Source organism: Taeniopygia guttata, chromosome 9 (assembly GCF_048771995.1).
Source record: "Taeniopygia guttata chromosome 9, bTaeGut7.mat, whole genome shotgun sequence".
NCBI classification, from domain to species: domain Eukaryota; kingdom Metazoa; phylum Chordata; class Aves; order Passeriformes; family Estrildidae; genus Taeniopygia; species Taeniopygia guttata.
This window is the reverse complement of record NC_133034.1, coordinates 15,463,402-15,490,782: the sequence shown is the minus strand read 5'-3', so window position 1 is coordinate 15,490,782 and position 27,381 is coordinate 15,463,402. Positions and strand designations below refer to the sequence as shown.

General features: G+C 50.6%; 1 protein-coding gene across 4 annotated transcripts in view; it reads right to left on the bottom strand.

Annotated features, from left to right (window-relative positions):
• Positions 1 to 1,680: 1,680 nt before the first annotated feature.
• Positions 1,681 to 27,381, bottom strand: part of P3H2 (prolyl 3-hydroxylase 2) — a 68,881-nt gene continuing 43,180 nt past the window's right edge. Inside the window, exons 2-15 of one of the 4 annotated variants that reach the window (XM_072933230.1) lie at positions 26,379 to 26,525; positions 25,068 to 25,257; positions 22,278 to 22,409; positions 21,022 to 21,164; positions 19,514 to 19,603; positions 19,007 to 19,047; positions 18,433 to 18,527; positions 15,649 to 15,776; positions 15,075 to 15,170; positions 14,832 to 14,982; positions 14,207 to 14,324; positions 13,970 to 14,045; positions 12,917 to 13,057; positions 1,681 to 1,913 (exon numbers count right to left, since the gene is read on the bottom strand). In XM_072933230.1, coding sequence (XP_072789331.1) covers positions 1,908 to 1,913; positions 12,917 to 13,057; positions 13,970 to 14,045; positions 14,207 to 14,324; positions 14,832 to 14,982; positions 15,075 to 15,170; positions 15,649 to 15,776; positions 18,433 to 18,527; positions 19,007 to 19,047; positions 19,514 to 19,603; positions 21,022 to 21,164; positions 22,278 to 22,409; positions 25,068 to 25,257; positions 26,379 to 26,525 — 1,554 coding nt within the window. In that variant the 3' untranslated portion in view covers positions 1,681 to 1,907. Of the gene's footprint in view, positions 1,914 to 9,614; positions 11,852 to 12,916; positions 13,058 to 13,969; positions 14,046 to 14,206; positions 14,558 to 14,831; positions 14,983 to 15,074; positions 15,171 to 15,648; positions 15,777 to 18,432; positions 18,528 to 19,006; positions 19,048 to 19,513; positions 19,604 to 21,021; positions 21,165 to 22,277; positions 22,410 to 25,067; positions 25,258 to 26,378; positions 26,526 to 27,381 lie in introns of those variants that run through there. The other 3 variants (XR_012057327.1, XM_041718114.2, XR_012057328.1) reach the window with 3 other exon arrangements.

Genomic DNA, 27,381 nt, shown 5'->3' with positions numbered 1-27,381 from the left:
TCAAGGCCAAGGGAAGACTAAGCTTGTTTGTTGGTATTTAGCAGGGTGGCTCTGTCCGTGCAATCAGCTTTGCTGAGTTCCAAAATCTTGTGGTTGTGCTGTGGGAGACACTGTCATGGCACAGCCGTGTGCAGCAAAGGGGCTGGTGTGGGGCTAAGGGGAGCAATGAAACAAATCTGCAAGCCTGGGGAAAAGATTGTGCTTTTCCTCTTCTGTTCAGCTGCCAGCAGGCTCACAATGAGTGTCTCGAGAGGAGAAGAGATCCAAACTTTTATTTAAAAAAAAAAAAATAAACAATTGAGACAAGGTGCGATCTGGCTGCACAGAAGCCAGGACTCTCCCGTGTCCATCGTCTCCCACCGCGTGGGTTCCCTGTCGAGGGGATTTGCGGAGCAACGAAAATCACAAAAAAGAGAGAAGGGCCCAAGGCGCTGCCGGGCGGCCACTGCCCCCTGGCGGCCCCGCGCGGCCCCGCAGCCTCGCTCGGCCCCACGGGCGCTCACAGCGTGGGCACGCGTTTGTAAACCCTTCCCTTCCCTTCCCTTCCCTTCCCTTCCCTTCCCTTCCCTTCCCTTCCCTTCCCTTCCCTTCCCTTCCCTTCCCTTCCCTTCCCTTCCCTTCCCTTCCCTTCCCTTCCCTTCCCTTCCCTTCCCTTCCCTTCCCTTCCCTTCCCTTCCCTTCCCTTCCCTTCCCTTCCCTTCCCTTCCCTTCCCTTCCCTTCCCTTCCCTTCCCTTCCCTTCCCTTCCCTTCCCTTCCCTTCCCTTCCCTTCCCTTCCCTTCCCTTCCCTTCCCTTCCCTTCCCTTCCCTTCCCTTCCCTTCCCTTCCCTTCCCTTCCCCTGCGCCCCCCGTGCAAGGGCAGCAGCAGCAACTCCTGTTTGTTTATTTTACATGGGCAGAATAAGCGAGTGACTTCTTGGTGTTGCAAAACAAATCTTCCTGCGGCCACCACTTAGGAAAGCTGCTTTGCTGTGCACACAGGGAACCCCCCAGTATTGTGCCCATCCCAACCGGCTCCAGCACAAATGAGAAATTCAGAAGATGAAGACCAAAACCCATCACTGGGCAAACCAGGAGAGATGACGCCTCTCACCCCAGGCAGCCCTTAGGTGCAAGAAGCCTGAAGCTGTGCCCTTGGATGGTGACTCTCTGCACGGAGCCTGGCTGTGCCATGGAGACGGTGTGCAGCCCCCAAGGAGGAGCAAGGATGGCACCCACCATGGCTGGCGGGTGGAGAACGGTGCTGTGCTGGCAGTCATGGGCAGTGCTTGTGCGGGGCCACCTCTCTGCTCGGCAGCAAGTCACCCCCGCTGCTCACCCCTTCCTCGGTCCCCAGGTTCCAGTTTTCCTGGCTGGGGTTGCCACAATGTTCAGGGAGCCTGGAAAGAAGTACCCATTTGCACTCAAAGGTGTAGCAAGGCTGCTCAGCTCTCAGGTGTGCACAGGCGTTTTTCAGGCACTTCTGTTCAGGTGTTCAGCATTCGGCCCAGCCATCTCCAGGCTTTACCTGCACTCCCCTTTTCCCCATCAGCAGCACCAACATGAAACTGGGCAGAGGGTTTGAAGGAGAAGATGTTATGGTAGCCCCTTGGAAAGGATTTTCATCTCTGTCCTAGAACAGTGAACTCTAGCAAGGTGTTTCCCAGAGTTTTAGGAGATTCTCTGATGTCCTCCAGTTTTTCCTGAGCTTCGTAAGTAAAACCCCAGGAAATCTGCTGGCTTCTTCCTGTTTTCTTCTTGAGGTTGTTTTCATTTGTTGGCTGGTTCTTTTTTATTTTTGTTTTGTTTTCCCAAATCTCTTTGTGAAGCTCTGATTAATTCAGCTTCTGATTCCTTGGCAGTCACCTCTGGAGACAACACTGAAGATTTCCACACATGTGATCCATCTTCTTCTTGGCTGCATAGCCCTCAGTGCTGGAATTGGGTAAGAAATGTTACAACAGACCTAGTACACCGGAGCAGGGACGTTAGGAAACAAAATATTGCACAGTGCTGTGTGAAAAGCTCTTTGATTAATTAAAGGTGTGGGTGGCTACACAATTGCATCAAATTATCCACGCGCCGTGGCAAAACGTGAGATAAAGGCATTGATTTCTTATTCCAAGGACACAGTCAAGCAGCCCTTGCCAAGCCTGCGGAGAGTTGCTGGCCTGAAGGTGAACAGGAGTATTTCCACGGAGATGTTTTCCACAGAAACAGGAGGTGAGGGATGGCCTCCACCACTGCAAGCTGCTGCAGTGCTGTGTGTAAGGAGCCTGGCCCGGAGCACTGCCCAGTGCCCTCCCCTCAGGGCAGTATTGCCTTCTCAAGGCTGATGCTGAGCAAATACCCAGCCCTGAGCACTGGCCAGTGGGGGCCAGTCCTCCCTCTCTGGGGAGCCTCAAACCCACAACATCCTTTGAAAATCCTGAGCCAGGATTCCCTTAGCTGGAGGAGCAGCCTGTGGTGGTTTCTGCCTGCCACTGAGGGTGAGTTGCTCCCCTTAGAGAAAAGTTTTATTCCAGCTTTAAGTGACTGGATAGCAATACTGTTGCTTTTATTATGGTTTATATTCTAGTTTTCCTGCTGCTTAATTAGTGATTGAACAGGAGGAAGTCAGTTGTTTAGGAGCTATCAGTGGGCAGGATTGTGCTGTGCTTTGGAGGTTTAGGGCTCACAGTAAAAATGCATGCACCAAAACCACACACAAACCTAATTTTGCACAACTCTTACTGCAGAGACTCGGTTTGCCCCGAAGGAGGGATGTCTGAGTGTGTTCCACCTGGCCCAGAACCCGTTATCACTTCGCCCAGGGGTAAATATGAGCGAGTAACCATTCAGCCAAGTACGTTCCTCAGGCCATGGGCAGCAGCTGTCTCAGATGGTTTCAGCCTTGCCTCGGAGGTGAGGAAATGGGACGTGACTGAAAGCCCTGCCAGGACTGCCAGCAGCCACATGAAGGTGAGGGGAAGGCACCCTGGATCATACACAGCTGCTGTCTGAAGAGGCCCCAGGAACCAGAGAGCTGAATGAAACTGGATTTTGTTTGTTTGTTTGCTGTTGCTTTTGTAGTAGTGCCCCCACGGCCAGGAAGCAGAAGAGATGCCAAGGTGTTCCACAGGAGATGAAGGCCATGGAGAGAATCTAACCATAAAGTAACTGTAGCTCTTGAGTCTCACATCTCCATTTGAAGTGAGGTGATGCTGGGCCCAAGGAGCACACCGATTAACCCTTGCATGGCTGGTTAGGCCAGGCATCTGGAATGGCTTTGACAAGGTTCCCAGCTAGTTGAGACAGGCAAATCAAACCCAGAGAGGCTGCAGAAAAGGATGCCCAAGACAGACATCTATACTAATCCAGGCAAATTTCCTAAGCCTGATTTTCTTCCCATTCATGCTGCTGTAGCTGGCTGTGAGCATCTCCCCTGCACGTGAGAGAAGGGCAGGGTTGACTGGGAGGGCCAGGCATGACAGGGACAGAAGAGGTCAAGGTGATGCTCCCAGAGCTGGCCTGTGTTCCCAGACAGCACTCTGCCCTCTTCCCCTCCCAGGGTAGAACAGGATGATCCCTTTGGTGCATTTATCCCTGTTTATACCGAGTGTGCCTGCAAGGCAGAGCTGCCTTCAGACTACCATGGCCTGGCACACGGTGACTATTGGCTTGCAGAGCTACTGAAGGAAGGGAAAACAAAAAGTCCTGCTGGGTTTTCTCCAGAAGCTGCAGGTATTTAGAAGGAGTTAGCAGCAGCCATGTCATCTCTTGGGAAGCATGGAGGTGCTGGAAGTGAGATGGAGTTTGAAGGCAGCAGGGGAGAACCCCAAGCAGTGCCTGGGCTGTGCAGCACGTGGGTCTCCCCAGTACTATGCAGTGCTTACAGGGGGAGCAAATTGGGATTGCAGCTCTCCCCCATAGCCTGGAGCACGGGCTACCCAGCAGGAGCTTCTGACCTGGAAATTTCCTTCTGCTGCTAGGCCCATCACAAGAGCAGGAGAGATGTTTGTTATCTTTTGTCTGGTGGCGCCAGCAGTTGAGCAAGAGGAGTGGGAGGCTGGCTGCTGGCTCCTGTACCTGTGCCATCAGCAGCTCCCACCTCATCCCGCTGGGTGGGGGACTCACTGGCTTGGTAGCATTTCTGGTATGGTGCATCTCTCCTTTTGTTTCAGTGTAATTAGTGTGAAAAGGGAGAAAGGATGTGGCATCTTCCACCTCAAGGGGAACTAAAGCTCATTAGCAGGGGCAGCAAACAGGGAGGGAGTGCACAGCGCCAGCTGAGCAGGGCAGGGTGTGTGCTCACCAGCCAGGATTTCTCACCCCTGCAGCGCCTGCCTTTGGTGCAGGCACGTTTGCTTTCCCCGCAGCCTCTCAGGAGGCTCCAGAAGGGTGGGCAAGCCCAAGATGCCAGGAAAGCCTTGTGGCAGCATCTTGTGGGCTTGTGGCTGGCAGGGCGGACCTGGCAGGCTGCCGGGCACAGAAGAGCACGGCACATCGTTTGCTTGTGGCTGAACTTTTGCAAGATGCACATGAACATCTGTCTCTTCATAGCCATGAGCGAGATGGAAAAACCCTCCTGGGCTGCTGTGCCTGCAGAGATGCTGTGAGGGCCCTGTGAGTCACCCGGGGAAGCACAGAGTGCAGCCAGGCTCCAGAGAAAGTCCAGATGCACTACATCCCCTCCCTGAGAGTCACTGTCTGGGACACAGTTTGGTGTGGGGATGGCTATTCTGTGTTTGCTCAGAGCACCTCAGGGCTTTCCCTGGGCACTTCAGGGACAAACCCCTTCCCTGAGCTGTGCAGAATGAGAGCAGTGATCACCCCACTGCTGCTGAGGAGCTCACAGCCTGCCCCATCCTCTCCCAGGGCTGACTTCATTTTTCCTTTGATCTGCTGGCCAGAGGAAGGAAGGAGGGGCTCTCACGACAGACTTCTCCAGTGTGCTTGGTGGGGAGAAAAATGCTGCGGGAAGTGGTTGAGAGCTCTCCCCACCTAGACAGGGAGGCCATCCACCCACACCCAGTTCTGCTTGGAGGAGCCAGGCTGTGCTGTAGGCAGGTAACTGTCACAGAGTAGATAGACGTGAAACTCCTCAGCTTCTTCTGCCTCACCCAGGGCCAGAAGGGTTTTTTAAAGACAAAAATAAAGGGGAAAATACAGTCTCCACCCTTCCACCCATTTTGGTTGGCAAATCAAATAAAACAATCTCAGAGTTGGCACCACAGGAGCAGCGAATGCCAGCTCCCAACCTCTCACATGAGCTGTTGAAATGAAAGGAGCTGAACAAACAACCCCCAGGTGCCTGAGGGCTGCAAACTGGTTTTAAGATGCTGGTGGGTGGTTTTTTCCTGTGTGGTGGTGGTGGGAGCAGCTCCCCACAATCGCCACATGACTGGGAAAATGCCCCCTACAGCAGCTTGGTCACCCCTGGGCTATGGGCACAGGTTGATTTGAAAAGGGCTGAGTGAGAAATGCACATCACCACAGATGGTTTTCATGGACATCCCAGCTTGGGGCAATGCAGCCAGTGACAACATGGGGAAGGGGACACCAGGCTCAGCCATCACCTCAGATGTGCCCAGTGGTGGCAGGGAGCCCTGCAAGGACAACCCAGGTGCCAAGGTGCCCCACAGCAGCTGGAGCTTCTGCCCCAGATGGGCTACCTGGCCCACGCGTGTTTGGTTGTTGTAACTAATACGAGTTTTTAAAATACAAGTGTGGGGTTTCAGTGGTTTTACAGACAAAATGCCCCTGCTTAGGGCTATGTACACTCAGAGGTGAATCTGGGTTTGCCATGAACAGGCCTTGTCATGGGCACTATGAAGATTTGTTTCAAAATTTGTCATGGGATCTATATTCTCCTCTGAGGGTGGGGAGGGGGAAATGATAAGACAGCTTCTTCTCCACCTTTGCTACAGTCCAGTGACAGCACTGTGAGCAGCTGGGAGATGCTCTGCAGGGCAGTCACTCTTCTTCACAGCTCCTGCCACAATGCAGTCAAACCAACCACTCTCCTTTCTTGTGCTGGAGCTGCCCAGGGCACACTGGTGGCCGAGTGGGAGCCTCATATCTCAGCAGTAAGGTGGGGACAAGCCTTTAACCTGATGCTTTCAGCTGACACGGGGTGCAGCAGCACTGCTAGGAGGGGATGTGACACTGCCCAGGGATGCCAGCACCACTCCTGGCACTGCCAGGATCAGGCTGGCCAGTCCTATGCAGCATTTTACCCCTCAGCTTAGGACCATTGCAAAAAGGCCCTGTGTGATGGAAGGGTGATTTTCCCCGGTGGTTTTCCCCCTGTGGCCCAGCTGCTGGGCTGGCATGCAAGGCCAGGCAGGAGGTGCTTATCAGCTCACCCCATCAGGGCAGCAGGAAAGGGTGCCCTGCCATCTCTGCTGCTAATCTCATTACAAATAAAGGAGGAGTAAAAGCTAAACTGGGCTCATATAAATTCCCCCTGCCCTGCCCTGCTCAGCTTCAGGAAATACCTACTAGAATTGCCATCCTCATTATCCAGACCATCCCTGGAAACAATCATTAGCTGACTTGCCCCTTTGCCAAGTGTGTCTGCTCACCAGCCTGCTCTGTTTGCCCACAGAGCCCCCAGAGTGCCTCTCCCAGCACAGCTCCCACCCGCTGCAGCTCCTGCACTTGTGCTGTGCCACCACAGCCCCCAGACCACAGCTGGACCCTCTCCCCTGAAATTCAGGATGCTTACAACCAAAAACAAGGTGAGGGTGGCCAGGCAGCTCTCTGAGTCACCTGTTTAGCTTTCTCAAGTTTCTCTAGTGTGCTGCAGTTATTTTTGGTGGGGTTGGATGCTGGCCAGGTGGTTGGGACCTGCTGACATTTATGATTTTTTTTTTCTGCATAACAAAAGTTTTTCTAAATGAGAAGGGAACAAATCCAGTGCCAGCTTTCACCATGTGTTTAAAACAAGATAAAAGCAATTCTGGGCTGGCCATGGTATCCTCTAGACCTGTGGAGACAGCAGTTTCCACCGGGGGGATGGTCAGGTGGCCCACACACGCTGGGCTCCCGGGGGATACTGGGGAGCTCTGCTGCTCTCAGTGACATCTGTGGGACCTGTCCACAGGGAGCCCCAGGCCCAAAGGGAAGGCAGGGAATGCACAGACAAGCAGGAACACCTCCCCCAGGAAAAGGTGGCTCTTACAGTGGGGTGTAGACATAAGGAGCAGTTGTGGAAACAAAAGACATACATACTTCTTTCCTCTTTTTATATAATTCTTCCCCAAAGCAGGACTAGCCCATTTTTATCTCACTGCAAGCTGTTTTGTTCTTTTTTTCCCCTCAGGCTGGGCAAGGGTGTGGACAGGAGGAAACAACCTTTTCAGTGGGTCTCACAGGGCAATCAGAGCTGCTGTATTTTGGGGGTATCAGTCTAGAGCCTGGGAAATAAAGAAGACATACAAAAAGACTAAATACATAATATTTTATAACTTTACCATAGCCTAGCTTGGACACAATGGGGATTGGTCATCATCCAGTGGAGCTGTGGGAGACTGACTGTCCACATGGCCCTAAGCCTCCACAAGAACATTGGCAAGGATCAGTTGCTTTAAATTAATGCCTCACAAAGTCTCACAGGCTAATGCCTACAGAATGTCCAGGTTCCTTTAGACTGTAGCCACTGAACATAAAGAGCTTTAGGTATTTCAGCCTTGACTATAGATTCAGAATTTTTTTAGTAGCCACAAGTCTTATTTTCAGGTGAGGTTTCAGGGATAAGCTTTTGGCTGGAGAGAAGCTTTCAGCAGCCACTTGGAGTAAAGCATTTACAGCCCAAGAGGACTCAGCCTTAGGCTTTCTGCTGGCCTTTCTTGGAGGTTGTTTACTTACACAAGGTGTTTTTCATGCTCCTACCCTCTGCATGAGCCACCAGGTGCTCCTGATAGCCACTGCTCCCCACACCTTGGTGCTTTTGCTGCCACGGGCTCTTCACACTCTGTTGCTGCATCCCGGAGTGCAAAGTGCAGTCTTGTCCTTAATGAAGGCATCATTTCATCTGTATTGTCCTGCAATAGGATCGCCTTCCCTGTGCTGAGACGTGCCTGTGGCACACAGCAGGCTGCCCCAGTGGCCCCACAGCCTGCAGCAGCTTTGTGCTGGGGGTGAGGGAACTTGCTTGGGCCCACTTGGACATGAAAGCAAAACAAATCTCCTTGGGAGTAAAGGTCCCCTGGCATGTATTAACAGCATGCAGGCTTCACTTTCAAAACCACATCCCCACCCAAACACACACATGCACACACACACAGAACCGCCTCAGTTGTTGTTTTAAATACTTTTAAATTCCATTATGTTTCCTTTACAGGTAGGTTGGCTTTTTCCTCAATGGCTGTCATAAATCAACCCTGCTAATCCCACTCTACATATATTATTATTAGGGAGGGCACAGCTGAGTGAACAATGAACTAAGGCATGGTTCAACCACCTCCATCTCCAAAAGGCTCCTGTTGCTGGTGATAGAACTGGGGAATGTACAACACATGGCCAACACACAAGTGGGTTGTGCTTCCCTTTGGTGGGCAAGCCTTGGAGCTGGCCTGGGTGTGCTCTGAAATGCACATCAGTTTTGAGCTCAGTGCTGTCACTGCAGGCACTGCCTCCCTGGGGAGCTGCTTCATGATGGGGCTTTAGGAAGCAGCAATTACCAGACTGGCAGGTCAGGAGAGGAGTAACAGCATGAACTGAAGTAGGAGGAAACAAAAATATAAGTGCACCAGGCTGTCCCTGGGGCATATTTGACCAAGGAGGAGTGTATACATTCAGTATTGTTGTCAATTTTCTTTTAGCAGGGATGCAGGTGCCCTGCAGGCACTCTGGATGTGACCCTGACAACTCTGGCAGATGCCAGGCCCCTACATCAAATCCAAGAGTTAAAATCAATTTTCAGTCCAAGCCACCTTGGTGGCAACTCATCCCACTTGGATACAACGAAACCTATGTTGTATTTTGGTGCAAACCCCAAAAAGTTCTGCAACTTGCTCCTGTGAGGCTACAGAGTGCCAATAAATTTGGCACCCATCTCTGCTATTGCAGCAGAAACAAAATCCACTTCTGAGCCAGACTTTGCCAGAGCAGAGAGCTGGAAAAACAAACAAACAAACAAACAGGGAAAGTGCCTTTGACTCACTGCATTCCCACGTTTCCTGGCTTCAGCGTGGCCCAGGCTGCCAGCAGGGATCCCTGGCAGAGCAGCACAGTGAAAGGCATGGCCCAGGCAGCACAGAGTCTTCCCCCTTCTTGGGGCACGTTTGCAGCGAGTCCTGCAGTGATGCATCCCCGAGGCTGCTCCGTGGCTCTGCAGCAGAGCTGTTCCACCCGAGGTGGCTGTGGCCCTGAGCACCCACAGTGCACAGGGAGCTGTGCTCTGCTCACTCCCTCCTGCTCCTGCATGGAGCATGGCCATGGTGTGGGAGCTACTGCACAGCTGGACGCACAGCAAGGCAGATGGACAGGCAGCCAAAAGCACACACACAGTCCATGCTCCTCCAGCATGGAGAGGGGGCTGTGCTCAGCTCTAAGGCAGGAAACCCAAAGGCACAGGGACCATCATGAAGCAGACCCCAAATTCCTCAGTCTCTCCTTCTAATATACGACTGAAGAAAGACAAAGACAGGCCCAGATGTGTTCAGTTTATTTTCCCTGGATTTAGACACAGCTCTGGCTACCCACCACAGCAACAAACCAACCATGACCTGTGCCAGCCCCTGCACCTCCCTGCAGCAGAACCTGCTGGGGGTCCCTGGGAGGGCTGGGGCTGCAGCGAGGGGCAGCTCTGCAGGATGCACTTGGGAATGGTCCTTGGGGGATGGCAGCACAGGCCCACATGGAAGGTGCAGCATTCAGAGTCAAGCCTTGGACACAGCAGCATGGTGCACGTGGAGGGACAGTGAAATGGGGGTCAGCTCTCCAAAATGAACAGCTGCCCTCCCCTTCTTCTCCCTAGCTTCTCCTCTGGCTGTTTTGAAAAAGGGGATGGAGTTAAGTATTTACTTAAGAGGCACGTAAGCAGGGAAGGCTCTTCAAAGGCAGAAACCTGTGGGCAGTTCTTTGGGGAGCCAACTTGATGAATCTTTTCAACACTGTGTGAGGAAGGGAGATAACAACAAAGGAATAAGCAATGATGGTAGCTTAAGAATGCCCAGAGCCTTTTCCTCTGCATTGGAGGAGATGCAGCAAATAACTCTTCCAGCATTTTCTGGGTGGTAACAGCTCCCTCTTCACAGTCTAGGCATTCATTTTTCCAGATGCAGAGTTCTCCTCTATCTTGCCCAGGACCAGCTTTTGAGGAAGTCTCTATAGAAGGACACTCCTTGTCTACAGCCTTTGCAGTGACTGGATGGTAAGAGGAGGCTTCTGAGTTTGGGAGCAGGCACAGGCTACGGGAGCAAAGAGGAAAGACAATTCTCTATTGCAGATTTTAAGTCCTGGGAATGCCAAAACTGGCAGAGGGGAGCAGAAGAGGATTGATAAAAGAGCCAATGCAGCAGGGAGCTGAGCAAAGCAGCTCAAGGATGTGAACTCTAGCAAAGGTCCCTGTAGTGTTTTCTGATAGACTGCAGCCTTGCAGTAATTTCAAGTGAAGACTGCTGAAACCTTTTAGGAACTGCATTCCAGCAGCAGAAGCAGCTGTTGGGTCAAAATAAAAGCTGCCCTTATGTCTGGGGCAGAAATCCTGTGACTCAGTGCCTATTCTGACTGAGATAGGGGTTGCTCTGATCCCACACACAGGACTAAATTTAATGGTTGGGGAGGAATGATTTACTGGCTTAGCAGCAGTTACTTGACTACTTGCTTTCACTGCAACATCCTCAGGCTGGGTCAGAAATACTCTGAGCAAATAGATAATAGCACACCATGAACATCTGCTGCTTCTGCACTGCCAGGATGGGAGGATGCAGCCAGGACATCCAGAGTGCAGAGCTACACCATGACCATCCAACACCATGGCACTGTAACTTCCTAAGCTGCTTTCCAGCAGGGACCCAGACATTATGACTACAAACCTTGGGTTCTACCAGCAGCAGACTGGGCTGGAAGCTCAAAGGATGCATGAAGCAGCATCCTTCATGTTCCCAGGCCATCAGCAAGAGGAGGGACTGAACATGAGTGACAGACCCTATTTCACCAGAGTCAGCTGCAAATCACATTCCCTCTTGCCTGTGCACAGCTCATGCCCCTGCTCAGCAGCTGATTTCCAGAAGCTCTGCTCAGAATTCATACCCAAACACCAGCTTCACATGGCTACAGAGAAATCTCCACTTTGCTAGGACTTGGGTTTTCCTTTGTTTTTTTTTCTTTTCCCTAAAAGGCATATTTCAAGTGGTGAGAGACAGTCATAGCACCAGTTTTTGTGCTCCAGTTTCCCTCAGCAGGAAGCAGGAGCAGAAAGACTGGTGCATTAGGACACCTGAGACTTTTCTCCAGCAGATGCTAAAGAGAAGCAGCTACTTTTGGCTGAGAAAGAAAAAAAAAAAAAAAACCAACCAGGTTCTCCAAGGGGGTAGAGTGGGCCTGAAGGAGTCCTGAGAAGTTATAGAGAAAAAGGGAATGCTGGAAGCAGAGGCAGCCCCAACAGGAGATGCTGGCATAGGGATGAGGGTTCCAGCAAAAGCTGTGCTAAACACAGAAGAGGCATTCCTGAAACTCCACAATCATATTAACCTGTTAATTTATACAGCATCTCTGTACAAAAATAGAAGGGTTCTAATAAGATTAACAATATTAAATAAATATTTAATAGAAAAAGTCTTTGGCCTAGTTCATAGCTCATCCTTTGGGTTGATGTTCATTTCACTGGGTCCTAGATGCTCCTGGTCCAACATTGCAATCACTTCATCTGCCTGGATTCGTTCCTGCAAGAGGGGAAGGGAAGAAATGGTAACAGCAGAGCTTCAGTGCCTGCTCCAGCTAATTCAGTGAGGCTCAGGCTGCTGGGAGGACACACAGCAAGGATGTTACCCCAGAACCAGCAGGGTAGGTGTGAGGATGGGGAGATCCTGGGACTCAAGCTGGGGATTTGCTGGACAAAATTAATCAAATCCCTTTCCACCTCAATGCCTGATTCCCTCCTCCCTGCAGGACTGCAGTGGCTGGGGCAGAGCTGATGTTCTGTAGTTCCCTTACCACACTCCACAAGCAGCCACTGCCACAGCACACCCTCCTCCTGTCCCCTCTGCTTGTTGTTGATTTCCAGCTCCCCAGGCAGGGATGATCTCCTACCATACAGGCACCAAGCCTGGAGGAATTTCTGCTAGTGCAAAAAGACTGAGAGACACTGAATTGCATGTCTGAAAATAAGCTTTTCCCCAATCCTTGCAGCCCACCTCCATCACAAGGCAAGGGAACGAGGGTTTTGCATTCTCCCTGCATTTAGTTTTGCTCGGTCTTGTATCTTTTATTTTTACAGAGCAGAATTGTTACCAAAGGGAGGCAGGGGCTGGTACATCAGCTTTTTAAATCATGATGTGGAGGGTGCCTGGTGAAAGGCATCACAGCCCAGATCTTCCAAGGCATCTTGGGTGCCCAGAGCCATGGACTTCAAATTGCCAAAATGCCTGTGAGAGGACATAGCAGCAGGACTCACACAGCACTCTGAGCTGCTCTGGAGGAGTTCCCATCCATCAGGCTGCTGCCACTAGGTGTCAGAAATGGCCAGCCCAGCCCTGCACGGAGCCCTTCCACGCCCCACTCAGCATCCCAGCCCAGCACTGCACCCCACTGGCCCAGGGTGACCAGGACCAGGACTGGCAGGAAAAACCTGCCCTGGGGCCACCAGCTCATATCGTGGCAGTGCTGCTGTGGGGGCTGTAATGGGGGGAAAACAGACGTACTGAGACTGCAGAAAATAAGATGGTCCTGGTTGCTGTGGGACGCTGGGTATGCCCCAGCTCCCCTGACATCACGATGGAGGGACTCACCAGCTCTCTGTACAGAGGGTCCAAGGTGAACCAGAGAGCCACAGCGCAGCGCTGGCCTTTGGTGACCGCCTTCACCCCATGGGGGTTCTCGCCGCCCGATGAGAAGCTGATCATCCTCCCACACTTGGGCTTGATGGAGGCCTGCAGGGAAACAGCACAGCCAGGCTGGCAAGGGACTGCTCACCATGCTCCAGGGCTTGGGACCCCACTGGGCATCCCTCTGCATCACCCCAGGACCTGATGAGCTGCTTGGGGCGGGCGTGTAGAGCTCTGGGCACGACTGGCAAAATGTGTGGGATAAACAGGGAGGTGTGAAGCTTGCTCCTGCTGTGCAGACATCATGCAGAAAGGACATAATGGCATGGAGTCTCTGCAAAGCCTCCAGGTCACTACCTAGAGCAAAATGGGGCCATGGCATAATGGGCCCATGAGGGACCTCCAGGGAGGTCCAGTGTAAGCCTGGCATGGCTGTGAAACCTCTTTCTTTCTTCTCTTGGCAGAGTTGACAAGTGTCCTCCAGGACCTTGGGAACAGAATTTCCAACCAAACCAACCCTCAGGCACTTAAGCAGACACAATCTACACTCCAGCTTTTCCAGAGACCCCAGCAGGGTGCCCAGACCTCTGTCCAACCACAGAGTGGGTGCACAGCTTCCTTAATGGCCCCAAACAGAGGTGAGGGCTCATGCCTAAGCCACATCCCTCTCAGGGTCTGATGTCCATCACTGTGACCCACTCTGGAACAAGAGACTTGCATCTGTTGATGGAGACACCAGTTCATGTTTGACCACAAGATGGGGTGGAAGCTCAGCAGTCCTCCAGGCCAGGGACAACTACTAGCCATCCATCTGCCTGCACTGGGGGTGGGGAGAACTCCTAATCCACAGGTTTACTGCTTGGCACGGCCTCTAGGGAGGGAGCAGAAGGTCTGTGCACCTCTGCAGCAGGATTTTTATGGCTGTTTGCAAGGTAGGAGCCATAGGCTGCCCAGGGAAGCCCAGAGCCCTGAGAATGGACTGCTGAGGAACACTTTTGGCCCACAGCACCAACTCACTGTCACAGTTTTGGCGTCCATCTCGGTGAAAATGAACTCGCCACCTTCAAAATCTGCGTTCATGTACAGGAGGGCACTGGGGAAGGAAGGGGGAAACCCCAGTTAGGGGAGCACTGGGGAGGTCTCAAGGCTGACCCCCACCTCCTGGACAGATCCCACATTGCTCCACTAGGACATGGGTGGGGGACAGACAGAGGGAGAGAAGTCCCTAGAGAGATTCCTTCCCTTCCTTCCTACCTGTAGTCCCGAAAGGTGTAGGCAGGAGGCTCCTTCCAGCACTCGTTGGCTTCGGGGTCCAAGAGGCAGTTGTCAGCATGGATGGGATGGCTCAGATCATTCCTGCGCTCCTGCTGGCCTAGGCAGGACCATGTGGAGGAAGGGGGAAGGAGAAGGGATGGATGAGATGGAAATGCTATGCTCTGTGGGATCCCATCATGGGGTGGGAGACTACCCTGACCCCACTCCAGGTGGCGTTCACAGGTGAGAAGAGGAAAGGAATGGGTGGGGAGGAAAGGCAACATCCTAATGGCTGGGGAGAAAAGGCAAGATCTGCACAGCTCTGCAGGGAAGTGAGATGGAGGGCTGGGGCTGGAGTGGAAAGGAGAAGGGACAGACAAGAGGAGGCAAGAGAAAAGGGAGGAGAAAATAGGAAGAGTTGTAGATATGAAAACCAAGAGACATCCCACAAATTACTTGTCTGGGGACAGCAGTGCCCACTTTTTGCTGCTGTGGGATGCTGACTTTGCCCAGCCCTTGGCCATCAATTTAAGCATTAAGCAAAACAGAGCTACTCTGAGCTCATAAACCCCCATGGAGAGCTGAACCCCTCCCTTGCTCCCTCCTCTGCCACCCCGACTCTCACCGGAGAGCGCGGTGCGGCACACCAGGTGGGTGTAGGAGAAGTAGAGCGTGGAGTTGAGCAGGAAGTAGGACTCGACGATCCTGCGCGCCTTCTCGCTGATGTCGTAGAACAGCCGGGCACTCCGCAGCGGGACACGGCCCTCGTAGCCATACTGGGCAAGGAGAGGGGCAAAGGGAGGTCAATGTCACCTTCAGACTGGGAGAGAGGCCGCAGGAGAGGGGGAAAAGGAGGAGGGAGCTGTACCTTGAGGGCTTTGAGGACAGTGGCTCCTTCAAATCTCTCATTCGGGGTGTGGGGGGAGGTTTTGCCCCTGTAACCATCTCCAGCCAACATGATCCCCTGGAAAACATGAAGACAGATGAGGGGTGAACTGGTTTGTCAGGAGAGAGGGATCTGCAATGGACGTACATGGCACTCTCTTACCAAATCCCCCCGGGCTGCATTCACTGGGCCAGGTGAGTTGGGGTGGAAAGGTGCTGCAGCTCTCTGTGAGCACAGGATATCAACCACCCACCCCCTAACTGGGGATGTTCAGGCACCCTCAGTCCCTTCCAAGCTCAGTTAATGGTGAATGAGAAGGCTCCTTTGGGGTTGTTATAACATGGGGAAAGAGCTCTTTCTGCGCAGGCTCCTGCAGCCCAGGATGGAGCAGCAGCTCCCATGCTGCAGCTATGGGTGTGCATTAGGGATAAGCATCCACCTGCTCTCCACAGGCATCCTGCCATCAGCTGTAACACTCAGCAAGGCATGAACCCATGGTCCCCAGAGGCTGATCACACATTCAGCTGTCACTCAGCCCAGGGACATTGCCACTCACGCTGGCCACCCTGTGCAGCTCCCGGCACTGCTCCTCCGAGATGACGTTATCCAGCAGCACTCGCTGGGTGCCATTCAGCTGCTGAGAGTTGTAGACAAACTTCACGTCACTGTAGAGAAGAGGGCCCCCTAAAGAGAGACACAAAACCATCCTGCTGAACATGCCCTGGCCTTCTTCACATCTTGTACAGTGGCTGGAGGCTGGCTGAAGTCACCCAGGTGTGCTGACAGGCCAAGAGCTCCACAGCAGGGAGCAGAGTGTGGCCTCCCATCAGTAACAGAAGAAACAGAAGCAATGGGAACACAAGGAGAGGAAATAAATTTTCTGCAGGAGCATCAGCATCTTCTACCTTCTCAACAGCTGCCTTGCAAGTGCAGGGACCACAGCCTGGAAACACCAAACCCCAGTGGGACACAGGGAGAGACAGGGACAGTGGCTAACTTGGCTCTCCAGCCCAGCTGTCAACACCAGTGTAGGTTCCCATTGCATTTGTGCTCTGTGGATGCTGCTGGCTTGGCATGCAAAGCCACCCTCTGCAACTGTCATCAGTGTTTTTTGTCTGATATACACAGAGAAAACCTCACATGGTGCTGAGCTTGCAGCAAGCATTGATCTCCTCCAAGAAGGAGGGCAGGGAGTGGGTGAGCCAGAGAACTCTAAGGATAATCCTCCTCCACTGAGGCAGAGGAGCTGCCATGGCTGTCCCTGCCATTCCTCTGAGCTGCCTCCCTCTGCCTGCAAGCTTTTTACCAGAGGTTTCAATCCACCCCATCAAATTTGACTGATCAAACAACCAGAGCAAGGTCCCTAAACCACCATCTTTTGAAGCCTCTTTCATGCATCTCCTCAAAGAAAGAAAAGAAATGGTAACAATAAAAGCCTAAACCAGATGTTTCTCCAGGAGAAAAATGTAATGCATCTAACTGTGAAGAAAATTATTTTTTGTCAGAGACAAGCAAGGAAATAGAGGAAACAGAGCTGCAGAGTTCTTCCCACCATGTGGCACAAGCAAACTTCTCTGTGACAATGCTTTTGTAAATTTTACTTTTCCTGTCTATTGAGTCAAAACTGTGCTCTTGGCAGGTCTCCTCGGCCTATGGAGGACACATAAGCCCCACAAGCCCTGTCATTAGCTCACAGCTTTATTTCTAAAGAGTTAGGTTTCTTGCAAATGGAAAATATGGAATGTTTCTGGTGTTCACTGTGCTAATTTTGTGCTTGATAACCACACTTACTGCAAATGCAGCTGGATCGGAATCAGAAGTCTCAAATCCAAACTCCTGGCGTGCTCTGACACAGGGCTGAGTTTTCCAGCTCAGCTGTTGCTCTTCCCCAGCCATTAGTACATGAGGAATGAACATGGAAGGCATCCCTCAACACTTCCAACCTTTCTTCTTGTTCCTCCCAGGGAACTGGTGGGGCAGCTCTGTGCCATGGACACTGAACCCTTGCCCCACACTGACAGTGTGCTCCCACCTGCTTTCCGCGCCTCTGCCTGCTCTAAGCACCAGCAGAGAGACAGACCCGTGTCTGTGCTCTGTGAAAAACACCCCAAAGAAACTGAGGAATTCTTTGGCCTTTTGGGAGTGAAGGAATTGGCAGAAATGAGGAAGGGGGGAAGGACAGAAGTACAGAAGAGTATGAAAATAAAATAGACTTTTCTCTTTCGGCCTTTTCTTTTTCCAAGTAAAAAGAGAAAGAGAAAAAAAGAAACTGAGAAAGGCAGCAGTTAGATGGAAAAAAATCCCAGTTTCTTTTTGAGGGTTTCAGTTTTCTTTGTAAACAAAAACATTCTAAGTAAACTAGAATAAAAGCATAGAAAGAAATAAAAACAGAAAGAAGGACTCTGGAATTACTTGGTTATAAACAGCAAACAGGCCAGTAACTACAATTCAACCAAGCTCTTGGCTTAAGCAAGATCTTTGGTATCTTCCTGTGGTATTTGCCTATTTTATGTACAGCTAGAGAAGGGATAACAACACTCTGAACAAACACTGAGCAGCTGGACACAACTTGGGCTGGGGAAAGCTGTGAAATTCCCCAAAAAGAGCTACCACCCATTGCATTACAGGGAGGTTTAATTGCCTGCTGCTGTGGAGCTGGCTCACTAGAGACACAAGACACCTCCTGGCTTGAGACCCTGTTGTTTTGCAGCAAGGACTGCTTTGGTGCTTGGCTACAATATTGTTTTTCAAAATTGTTAAGGGGAAAAATCCTGTCTTTAGTAGAAAATGTTATGGTGTTTTCTGTGGTTGCTGAAAATGTGCTGAAATCAGTTGAAACGTCTGCTGACAGGCTTATAAACAAGTGATTTCATGTGAGCTAAGACACAAAGTCATAAGCTTAGTCTGCAAAGAGAAGTGGTTGCTAGTATGGTGTGATCCAGCACATTTAGCAAAGCATCAGGACAGGCTGCTTCCAGCATCCATCCTTCTGCCGCCTGGACAACACACTGATCTTAAAAAGCACCTGCACAGAAGACTCCCGTTTGCTGGTTTGCTTTCCCCATGGTGAGGAAGACCCAGCCTCCCAGCTCCACATCTCAGGGCTCTGTACTGAGTCGCCCAGCAGGTGGGAAAAACAAGTCCAAGGGCACAGGAGTGCCCTGGGATCCACAGACCCAGAAATGCTGTGGCACACTGAAGACTTGTCTCTTAAAACAAAACTTGAACCCTCTCACATAGAAATGGCCCTCATTGCTCAGTGGCCAGCCTTTGCAATCTGTAGTCTCTAGCAATAGGAAAAAAAATCCCAGTTTTGTTGAGACATGTTTATCAGCCCTACCCTCCTTCAGCTCTCGTTCTGGCTTTGGCATGGGTTTCTTTGTCAGGGACAGCCGGGGCCCATCCTCTGGTTCACTGCTGATACTTGATGGGACACTGAGGAGCAAAAGAGAAGAGGAACATCATGACTTTGACCACAAGTTCTTCAGCTTGAACTTTTGCTCCCTTTGGAAACTAATACACAAAAAGCCCAAGCAAATCAGTACTTTGTACAAATGTCACAGCCACCCAAGTTGAAGCCCTCACCCTGTGGCAAACATTGCTTTTCTGTTAATGTGAGCAACAGTTTCCACTGGCAAAGCACAGACACCAACAAATCTGACCAGCACCACTTGCCTCAGCAATCAAGCTCCCTGTAAACCATTGCTGGTGTTGAGGCACTCAGCTAAAATAAGGTTCTTGTGGCAATGTTTGCAGTGGGAAGGGGCAAAGGGTCCTGATTCAACCAGGATGGTGTGCTGGGTGGGTGGGCAGTACCCCTCAGTGGCAGGCTGATACCCCACCATGAGCACATCCCCTTGATCCCACCATGGGAGTGGTGGAGCCGCAGCTCAGCTGGGGTGACTGTAACTCACCTGTGCTCATCCTGGCGGGCACCGTACCTGTTCCAGTAGTTCTGTGGGAAAAGAGAGGAGAAAGTCCTTAATTTAATGCTGCAGCCAAAGCCAGGGCGTTACCTGCTCTGCCTGACTCCCAGGGACATCAGCCAGCCTCTCTGGCTTCATCCCACATAACTCTGGGCAATGGCCCGAGTCCACCAGATTGAAAATGTGACCCCAAGCTGGCACAGTGCGACGAGCACCCAGGAAGCCCAGCTTGCCCAGGCATCTGTGTCTCACCCCATCCCCACGGCAGTGCCTGAGACTCAGACACCAAGGCACGAGAGCTGGCTGAGGCTGCCTGTGCCTCTCCTTCGCCCCAGGAATGCCTTCTTTCCTTGCTGTCACTGTTCTACAGGGAACAAACCAGGCCAAGACCCAGCTCCTGAGTCACCCCCACAGGGAGGATTTACAGGAGCGGGGCAGGGGCTGGTGCTGAGGCCATGAGCTCCTGAGGCCCGGCACAGCGCAGCCAGGCCTTACCGGCTCCGTGTAGGCGTATCCCAGCCCGGCCGCGGCCGCCTGCAGCAGGTGCGACTCCAGCCTGTGGCGCCGCAGAAGCGCTTTGGCCTCCTGGAAAGAGAAGGAAAACAGGAGCAGTTGCAATGGCCCAGCTTTTTCAAGACAACGGCAATGCACCTCTGCCTCAGAGGGGTTTGGTTTTCATGCAATGCTGCAGATTGCTGTGGGGTGAGGGACGCTTGGAGCAAACCCAGGCACAAGGCTGAGACACTCAATACACGACAGAAGGTGTTCGGCAACCCATCTAGGGAGCCTGAATCCCCAAAACACGTGTCCATAGCTGGCAGAAACCCCTGAGCACCTTGCAGAGCCTCAAAATATCTGGGTAAAAGGCTGGCCAGAGAAACCCCAGCTGCAGAATGAGGAAAAGTTCAGGCTGGTGGGGCAAGGACCATGGCTGGGCCGTGCCTCAGTTCCCCACATGGAGCCCATGGCCTGGCCCTGGGATGCACTCAGAGTGCTTGGATGGGGGCCACAAAGCACAGCCAGCTGGAAACTGTCCATCAGTTTATTTTGAATGAAAAATCTGCAAACAAAACACTGGTATTTCTCCCAGAAAACTATTGTGCAAAGCAAACATAAATTATTTTCTTTTACAGAAAGCTTCAAAACACTGTAAACAATTAAATGTTTTTGTCAACTTCAGTTTTTTTTCCCTAGATTCATTTTGTGAGGGAACCAACATTTTTTATTGTTTTCCTTTCTATAATTTTGCTTTTATTTTTTAATACTTTACCAAATTCACCTTGATTTGCCTAGAAGTCAAGGAATTCCACAGGAATGGAAAAACCAGTTCCTGCCAGTTCCAATGACCAGGGATGGGGTGGGATTGGGTGGGATGGGGTGGGATGGGATGGAATGGGGTGGGGTAAGATGGCATGACATGGCATGGCATGGGAGCCCAAGGGCCACAGATAAGGGCTGCCCAGACTGGAGAGGAAGCCTGTCCTGCTGGGTGGTGGAACACACATTGTTTGGGATTTTGACCCCAGCCTAACCTTGTGATAGCAGAGCTACTGCCTGCAAAACAGGCTAAACTCCAAGCTCAGAGACTTGAGAGTAATGCTGAGATCCCAGCCTCCCCATGGAAAGTATTTCTCAGCCCTGTCTGAAGAGACGCTGCCCTTTGCTCGGTGTTTCATTGCATTCCTCCTCCGCATGTCCGCCACAGCACTGGGCAAGAGGAGGGTTTGCACTGTTGGTCACTGCCCTCCCTGCCTTTGCTCAGGCTTTACTAGGCTGAACTCCCCATTTAAAGCAAATCCTGTCCACCAGCTTCTCCCCAACACCAGTGACTCTGAACTTGCACCCTGAAAATCACCCCCTCAGCATCACCAGCAAGCCCAGCACTGCTGCTTCGGTTTTTCAAGTGGTCCCACTCGGGGAAAGCTGCCAAGCTGCTTTTATTGCCACCAGATGTCTTTGTTAAAGCCTCCCACCAAGAGCTCTGAGGTGTCATTCACTCTCACCTTTCTGGGCTTGATGGTGGCTGGATCCATTGTACTTTCCAAGAGACCCTTGTAATAACCTGCATTCTCCAGGACATCTTCATCGTCCGGGTGGAAGAGCAGGTAAGACTTGGCACACTCCAGGGCTTTTACGTAGTCACCAACTGGGGGGCAACACGACAGTGGTCAGGGGGGCACAGGAGGGCACAGGGGGCTCACACAGAGCCCAGGAGGGGACTCTGCAGGGAGGGAAGCACAGCCTGAGCTCCCCATCAGCTGAAGAGCCAGCCCAGGACTTCACACAGCTCTTTTGATGCCACTTTGTCTTAACCACTCCACTTCACCAGCAAGGAAACTGAGGCACAGAAACAAGATTTTTCTGCCATCATGCACAGACCAGATGGTATCAAATTGGATCCAGCTGGATGGGCAGGACATGGATACTGTCCGGCATCAAACTGCTTCTCATCTGTGCAGCATCCCTCAGGGCCCAGGGGTTTTCACACTAACCTCTAACTGGGCAGAGGATTAAAGAAGCCTGTACAACATATATGGACTCCTCCTACTTTCTTCCCATTGATGAATGAAGAATCTTAATATTTTAATAGCAATTTTGACTATTGCACAGTCTGCCCTTTTCAGTAAAGAGTTATTAGCAAAAGCCTGAGAGAGCAGATTTCTGCAGATTTTTTATTTTCTTTTATGCAACAGAACATAATAAAATAGCACACAGAATCCCACAGCTGGGCATAATTTTTTAGTACTGCCAACCCCTGACATTTTGCCATGCTACCAACTCCTGTGACTTTACTGTGAATCTTAAAATATTTGGTAATTGGCAAAAATTGGCATCTTGGGATAAGCTTGACCTAACTCATATATCTGTTATATATTAATTTAGAAAATGTATCAGTTCATTTCAGAAAATGTGAAACATATAAATCTCAAGGATTTTAATATCAAAAGGCAAATGAAAGAACACTAAAAAAGCATGATTTATTTAAAGAATAGTAATGTTTAAGCTAAAAGTTGGGCTTTTAAAACCTGACTGATGATCTAAAACACCTTCATAAAACTACTAAATCGTATTTCAGTCAACCTGACTTTTGAAGAAACAATTTCCAATGTCCTTTGCTTCTCTTTCAGACCATGCCTCTGCATCACTGCAGTGTGGACATCAGGGGAAGCAGCCTTACTCCCACATGGAACAATTTGAACTTGCACAAAATGAACAGAACTCACAGCAGGAGCTGTGAGGAATGGTCCAAGAGCTTTACCTCTGTAGTAGGCGAACTGCAGGTAGTCGTAGTGGAGGGGAAGGAAGTTCTCGATGGGCGAGATGCGGCCCGAGCGCGTGGCCAGCTCCCGGACACAGTCGTGCTTGCAGGCCAGCACCTGCAGGTAGTGATCTGCCAGGAAAACAGGCACAAGGGGGTCTGAGCTGAGAGGGAAGGTGACAGTGCCCAGACAAGGACAGACAGAGATTCAAACTCCTGAGCTGAAGGATGGGCAACTCACAGTGCTTTGGCACGGCAGGTGAGTGTGCACCTAGGGAAAGAGCTCAGGTTCCTCCCCAAACCCAATCTGACAGAATTGTAGTTATGTTTTTGCCCCCTTTAAGAAAGGCCTTCCTCCTTCTCTCAACTGTAGAGGGAGCCTGAGCATCTCTTTGGTGTGGCAGGAGCTGCTGCAGCGTGCAGGGACTGCAGGTAGCACTCCAACCCCAAGAGACAAACCCAGAAAGCAAGCTGAGAGGTGAAGGCAAGGTGGCCACATGTGCTGCCACATGAAATCCAGCTCCAGAGTGCCTTCCTTCATCTCATCTTTAATCCTCTCCTTTCCTGCAGCAAGAAAGCTCCGGAGGTTTAGCTAAGAGGGACTGGTGCAGATTCTCAGCACAGCCAAGCAAGGCCAGTCTGAAAGGTCCGAGGCGCAAACCTGGGCAGCAGAAATCCCCATGTTCACTGCTTCTCAAAGATGAGGCATCCCCCAGAGAATCACAAGCACATGATAAACATCTGCCATTAACAAAGTTTCTTAATTAGTGGGACTCCACAGTATAGGCATTGTACCAGCTGTACAACTTCAAAGCCAACACTGACATCTGATTCCATTTTGGAGCCTTTGCTGCAATGTACTTACAAATCTAATTTACTTGTTCTGTCTCTGCACACCATTAAAAACCTTAAGAAACATAATCATGTGCTCAGCTACCAAAATATTTCTTAGAGCTGCCATAAAAACCACCTGAAGAATTTTCAATGAAATCAAGTGGAAACTCAGAACAGTGCCTATGTGCTCTTGACAGGTAGCCTGAGTAGTTATCTGATTTATCATGCACATCCAGGGTATAGCATTAGGAAAAGCAAGAAGGGAAAGGACATAAATCATATTGTTGTAATTTAAACCTGTTTAAGCATCCTAGATCTGGAATAATCAATCCATCACTGAAAAGCCGTGCTTTTTCTTGGTACTGCAATCAATTCATTGAAATGTATCTGTCCTTGGGGGTAAAGGTGAGAGTGTTTCAACCCCAAGCAGCAGCATAGCAAATCAGTTTGGGATTAAAAAGAGAAAAGAGTTTTGAAGCAACCTAAACTCTCTTTTCTTGGTATGTTATGTGTTCCCACTCCCTACTGAAACATCTGGGCCTGACTGCCTGGACCAGGGGTGAACTTTGGATTATGCTGTCCTGGAAGGAGCCACCTATTTTCCTACAGAAAAGCACCTTAATCAAGGATCTTATTTCCCTCCCTCAACTCCATGTTCCCCTGGGTGCCTGACTGGTGCTGGGGTTTGGGGTTGTTATGGCCAGGCACACATGGCTGAGCCACAGTGCTTGCAGGGACCATCTGGCTGTTGTCCCTCCCAGGTGACGTCCTGCTCTGAGCACCACCACACCATGACCCTGTCTGTGCTCAGCAAGGGCCAGCACAGAAACACCTCAGCTCACTGGGGCTGCACTCGACTTGCCCAGCACAGGAACAGCTTGTCCTGTTCGAAGAGCAGCAGCTCTCAGTGAGAAGGATGCTGGGTTTGCTTTGCCACTGAAGGCTGCTCTCTTGACGGGTGTCCTGGTGTCCTGGTCAAGGCTCTGGAAGCAGGCCTGATCAGCTGACAGCCACACGGTACCAAGTCAGCCTTTCCAACACTTCTGTTTTTTCACATGGGTAAACAAACCCCACCAGGGCAGCTTCCCATCCGGTATGCTGGTGGTTTCTCCTCTTGGTTGTTTCAATTAGATTTCCTGTCTCGACACAAACAGAATTATACTAACCCAAAAAACATTCTGCATCTGAGTGAAGCATTCTCCACATAAGAAGCAAGATTTCAGGGCTTGATGCAACTCCAAGACCATAAGCAGATAAATAAGATTTTTGTCACCAAACAAACCCTTATTTATTGCTCTTCCTTCCCTTACGACTAATTACATGTAATCTCATTTCCACTACAAATGAACTGTTTTAATCCTCTCTGGCTCAGAGCCACACATGCAAATCTGAAGATTACACAGCAACATTCAATTCTCTCCAGAGATTTCAGTCAAGATCATAATTAGGTGGGCCTCCACTAATGACAAATCCATCCTTTTGGATGGGGAGAAAATCCATGTTACGAGCCTTTTTGGCAGCTTTCCTGGCTACCTGGAGCATGGCCAAGAGAACTCTGCTGCTCTCTTCACATGCTCTCAGAAACAGAAAACATAAACAAAGGCCAGCAATGTCTAGATTCCAGGGAGGTGTGTGTGACTGTGTACAGGGGAAACAGAAGCAGTTTATGTAAAGCACCTAAACTTCCAGCTCCAACAGAAAGCTGCAAATGCTCCACGCATCTGGAAATGCAATTCTTCTACTCCAGCTTCTGTTCAGGACCAAGATGAGATATTCTAGTTCACTGTCCTCTGAGTTTGCACTTTCTGGGCTTCCAGGTGCCTCCTGTAGCGTTACTCACCAGCAGCAGAGATTGAAGGGAAGACACTTCAACAAATCCAGCCAAAGGCCCAAACTCAGTAACTAAAAACATTTCAGGGCCAAGGGTGCAACTCTAAAAATGCAAAAAGATCTCACCTGCAATAGCTTCATAGAGACCAGCCTTGTAATCCAGGTACTCGTGCTCCTCAAATCTCTGCGGTCCCTCGCACATGACCTGGCAATCCTCATCCTCAGAGTAGTATCCTTCCAGGGCACGCTCCAAGAATTCAATGGCCAGCTCGTACTCCTCCCTGTCATAGTGCCTCACCCCAGCACTGTAGTCCTCCTGCAAAGCAGGCAGGCAGAACACAAACCATGAGCAGGCCACGCTGCCTGGAGCACAGCACCCTGCCCTTGCCACCTGCAGATGCTTCTCAAAAGGAGGTACAAGGGGACTGGGACAGGGACAGGACAATCTCCTCAGATACCTATCAGATATAACCACTTGTACCAAACCAAGTTTAAGCCGTCAATGGACTTTCAGATCAATGGAACCTAATAACTTGCCTAAATGCTCTTCTGGATTTCTCCATACTTACAGAATCCTCAGCGCCACTCCTAGATTATGCATTATATTAAAAAAAAAAAAAAAAATTTGGGTTTTTTTTTTTGTGGGTTTTTTTGGGGTTTTTGTGTGTTGTTCTTTTTACCCTCCCACCAAACAACAACACTGAATGCCAAGGGAACAGATTGGTCCTGACCTAGAATGTTTTAATTTGTTATTAATTGTTTCTTAGAATGGCCCCTAATGAGCACCTCCATTAATTACACCAAACAGCGACCCCTGCTCCTTGAAATTGAGAAGTTGGGGGTGGCCCTGGCATTTGACTTGAGCTTTTGCTTTGTGAAGGTGGAAACAGCTGACACTCTCCTGCCTGTCACTCTGCACCCTCAACACCACAGCCACCCATATGCATGTACCCTGCCCAGGTGGCAGAGATCAGGTCAAAAGAAATACACAGGAGCCAAGATCTGTCGTGGAGGAAACACAGAGGATCTGAGATGCCCTGGAGGCTTCTATCAACTTCTATCAAAGCTGTCTGCTGGTGTGTGTTCACAGCCATAGATGACCCCAGAGTTCTCTGAATAGAGGGACCAGGCTGGGGATGTAGCAATCAAAGAAAGAGCAGAGTGCCTAGAGAAGGCAGGAGCAGGCTTGCCTTAAAAGGGAAAATGCTGAGAGTTTATTTTGCTGTATTAGTAAGAATATCCCCATTCCTGGCACTTGGTGCTATGGTCTAGTTGTGGTGTTAGGGCATAAGTTGGACTTGATGATCTTAGAGGTCTCTTCCAACCTCATTATTCTGTGATTCTGTGATTCATAGATTAATCTCTTTTGGCCTCCTGATCTCTCCTCTCCAGACTTCCTGATACTTCAGCTGGGCACCTCTTCAGCCTGAGACTCACCATGTGCTGCCTGGCCTCCTGGTCAATCAAGCTGACCTTCCCTGATGTGGTCTTGTACTTCTCGAGGTCCTGCTGTATCTCCATGTGCTCAGGGTTTGCCATGAAGAAGGTGTGAGCTGCATTTGCTGCCTCCTCCAGCTTGTTCAGCTGCAACAAGGTGAGAAAGACCAAGTGAGATTGCTGATGTAGAAGGTGAACACAGCAGTTTATGCTGCATTCTCTGTCATCCTTTTGACAACATTGGATTGGGAAATGATGGAATAACCAAGGAGAACCTGAATGCAGAGGCTAAAGAAAAAAGCTGAATTGAGAGGAAAGCCCCAGTATAAGTGAAATTAAAAGACCTGGAGCTCCTGAGAGCCAGACAAGTCACTGCAACAGGGTCTGTTGGTGATGGGATTCAACCTGTTTTCCTCTCAACTCAGCTACCCCAACCCCCTGCACAGTCCCAGGTGGAAAGATGCTCTCATGAGCTATGAGATGGAGAGAAGAGGGGAAAGCAGCTACAAAGACTCTCTCTAAAAGCCTTGGAGTCTGAGCTATGTCCAGGCTGAGGGCTTCTGCTTGGAATCAGGGACTGAGGACCATTTATTAAGCTCAGCTGTGTGTAGCTGCAAAAGGCCAGACTCTGCTAATGGTGGCAGAGGTATAAAGAGACGTTTATTTTGATAAACCAAATTATTTTGGGTTTAGAGATTCAGAACTGAGACCAGACAGCAGTTTCACCCTGGAGAAAGCCTCATAAACAAACAGAACTGTTAGTGCCAAACACATCCATGGGAGCTGCTGGGAGCATCAGGAGCAGAACAGATGTTCAGGTGAAACCTCTGCCCGAGCTAGCAAGAGAGAAGTCACTAAAACACTTGCTTCTGAAAGAAAGCCAACACCACTGAGTACCAGCAGGCTGCAGTCAGGTCCCTGGGATACATCAGCAGTCCAACCCAAACCTGTCAGCCAGGGCCAGGCTAATGCTAGCCCAGGCTAGGCTGTGTCCAAGTGTTCT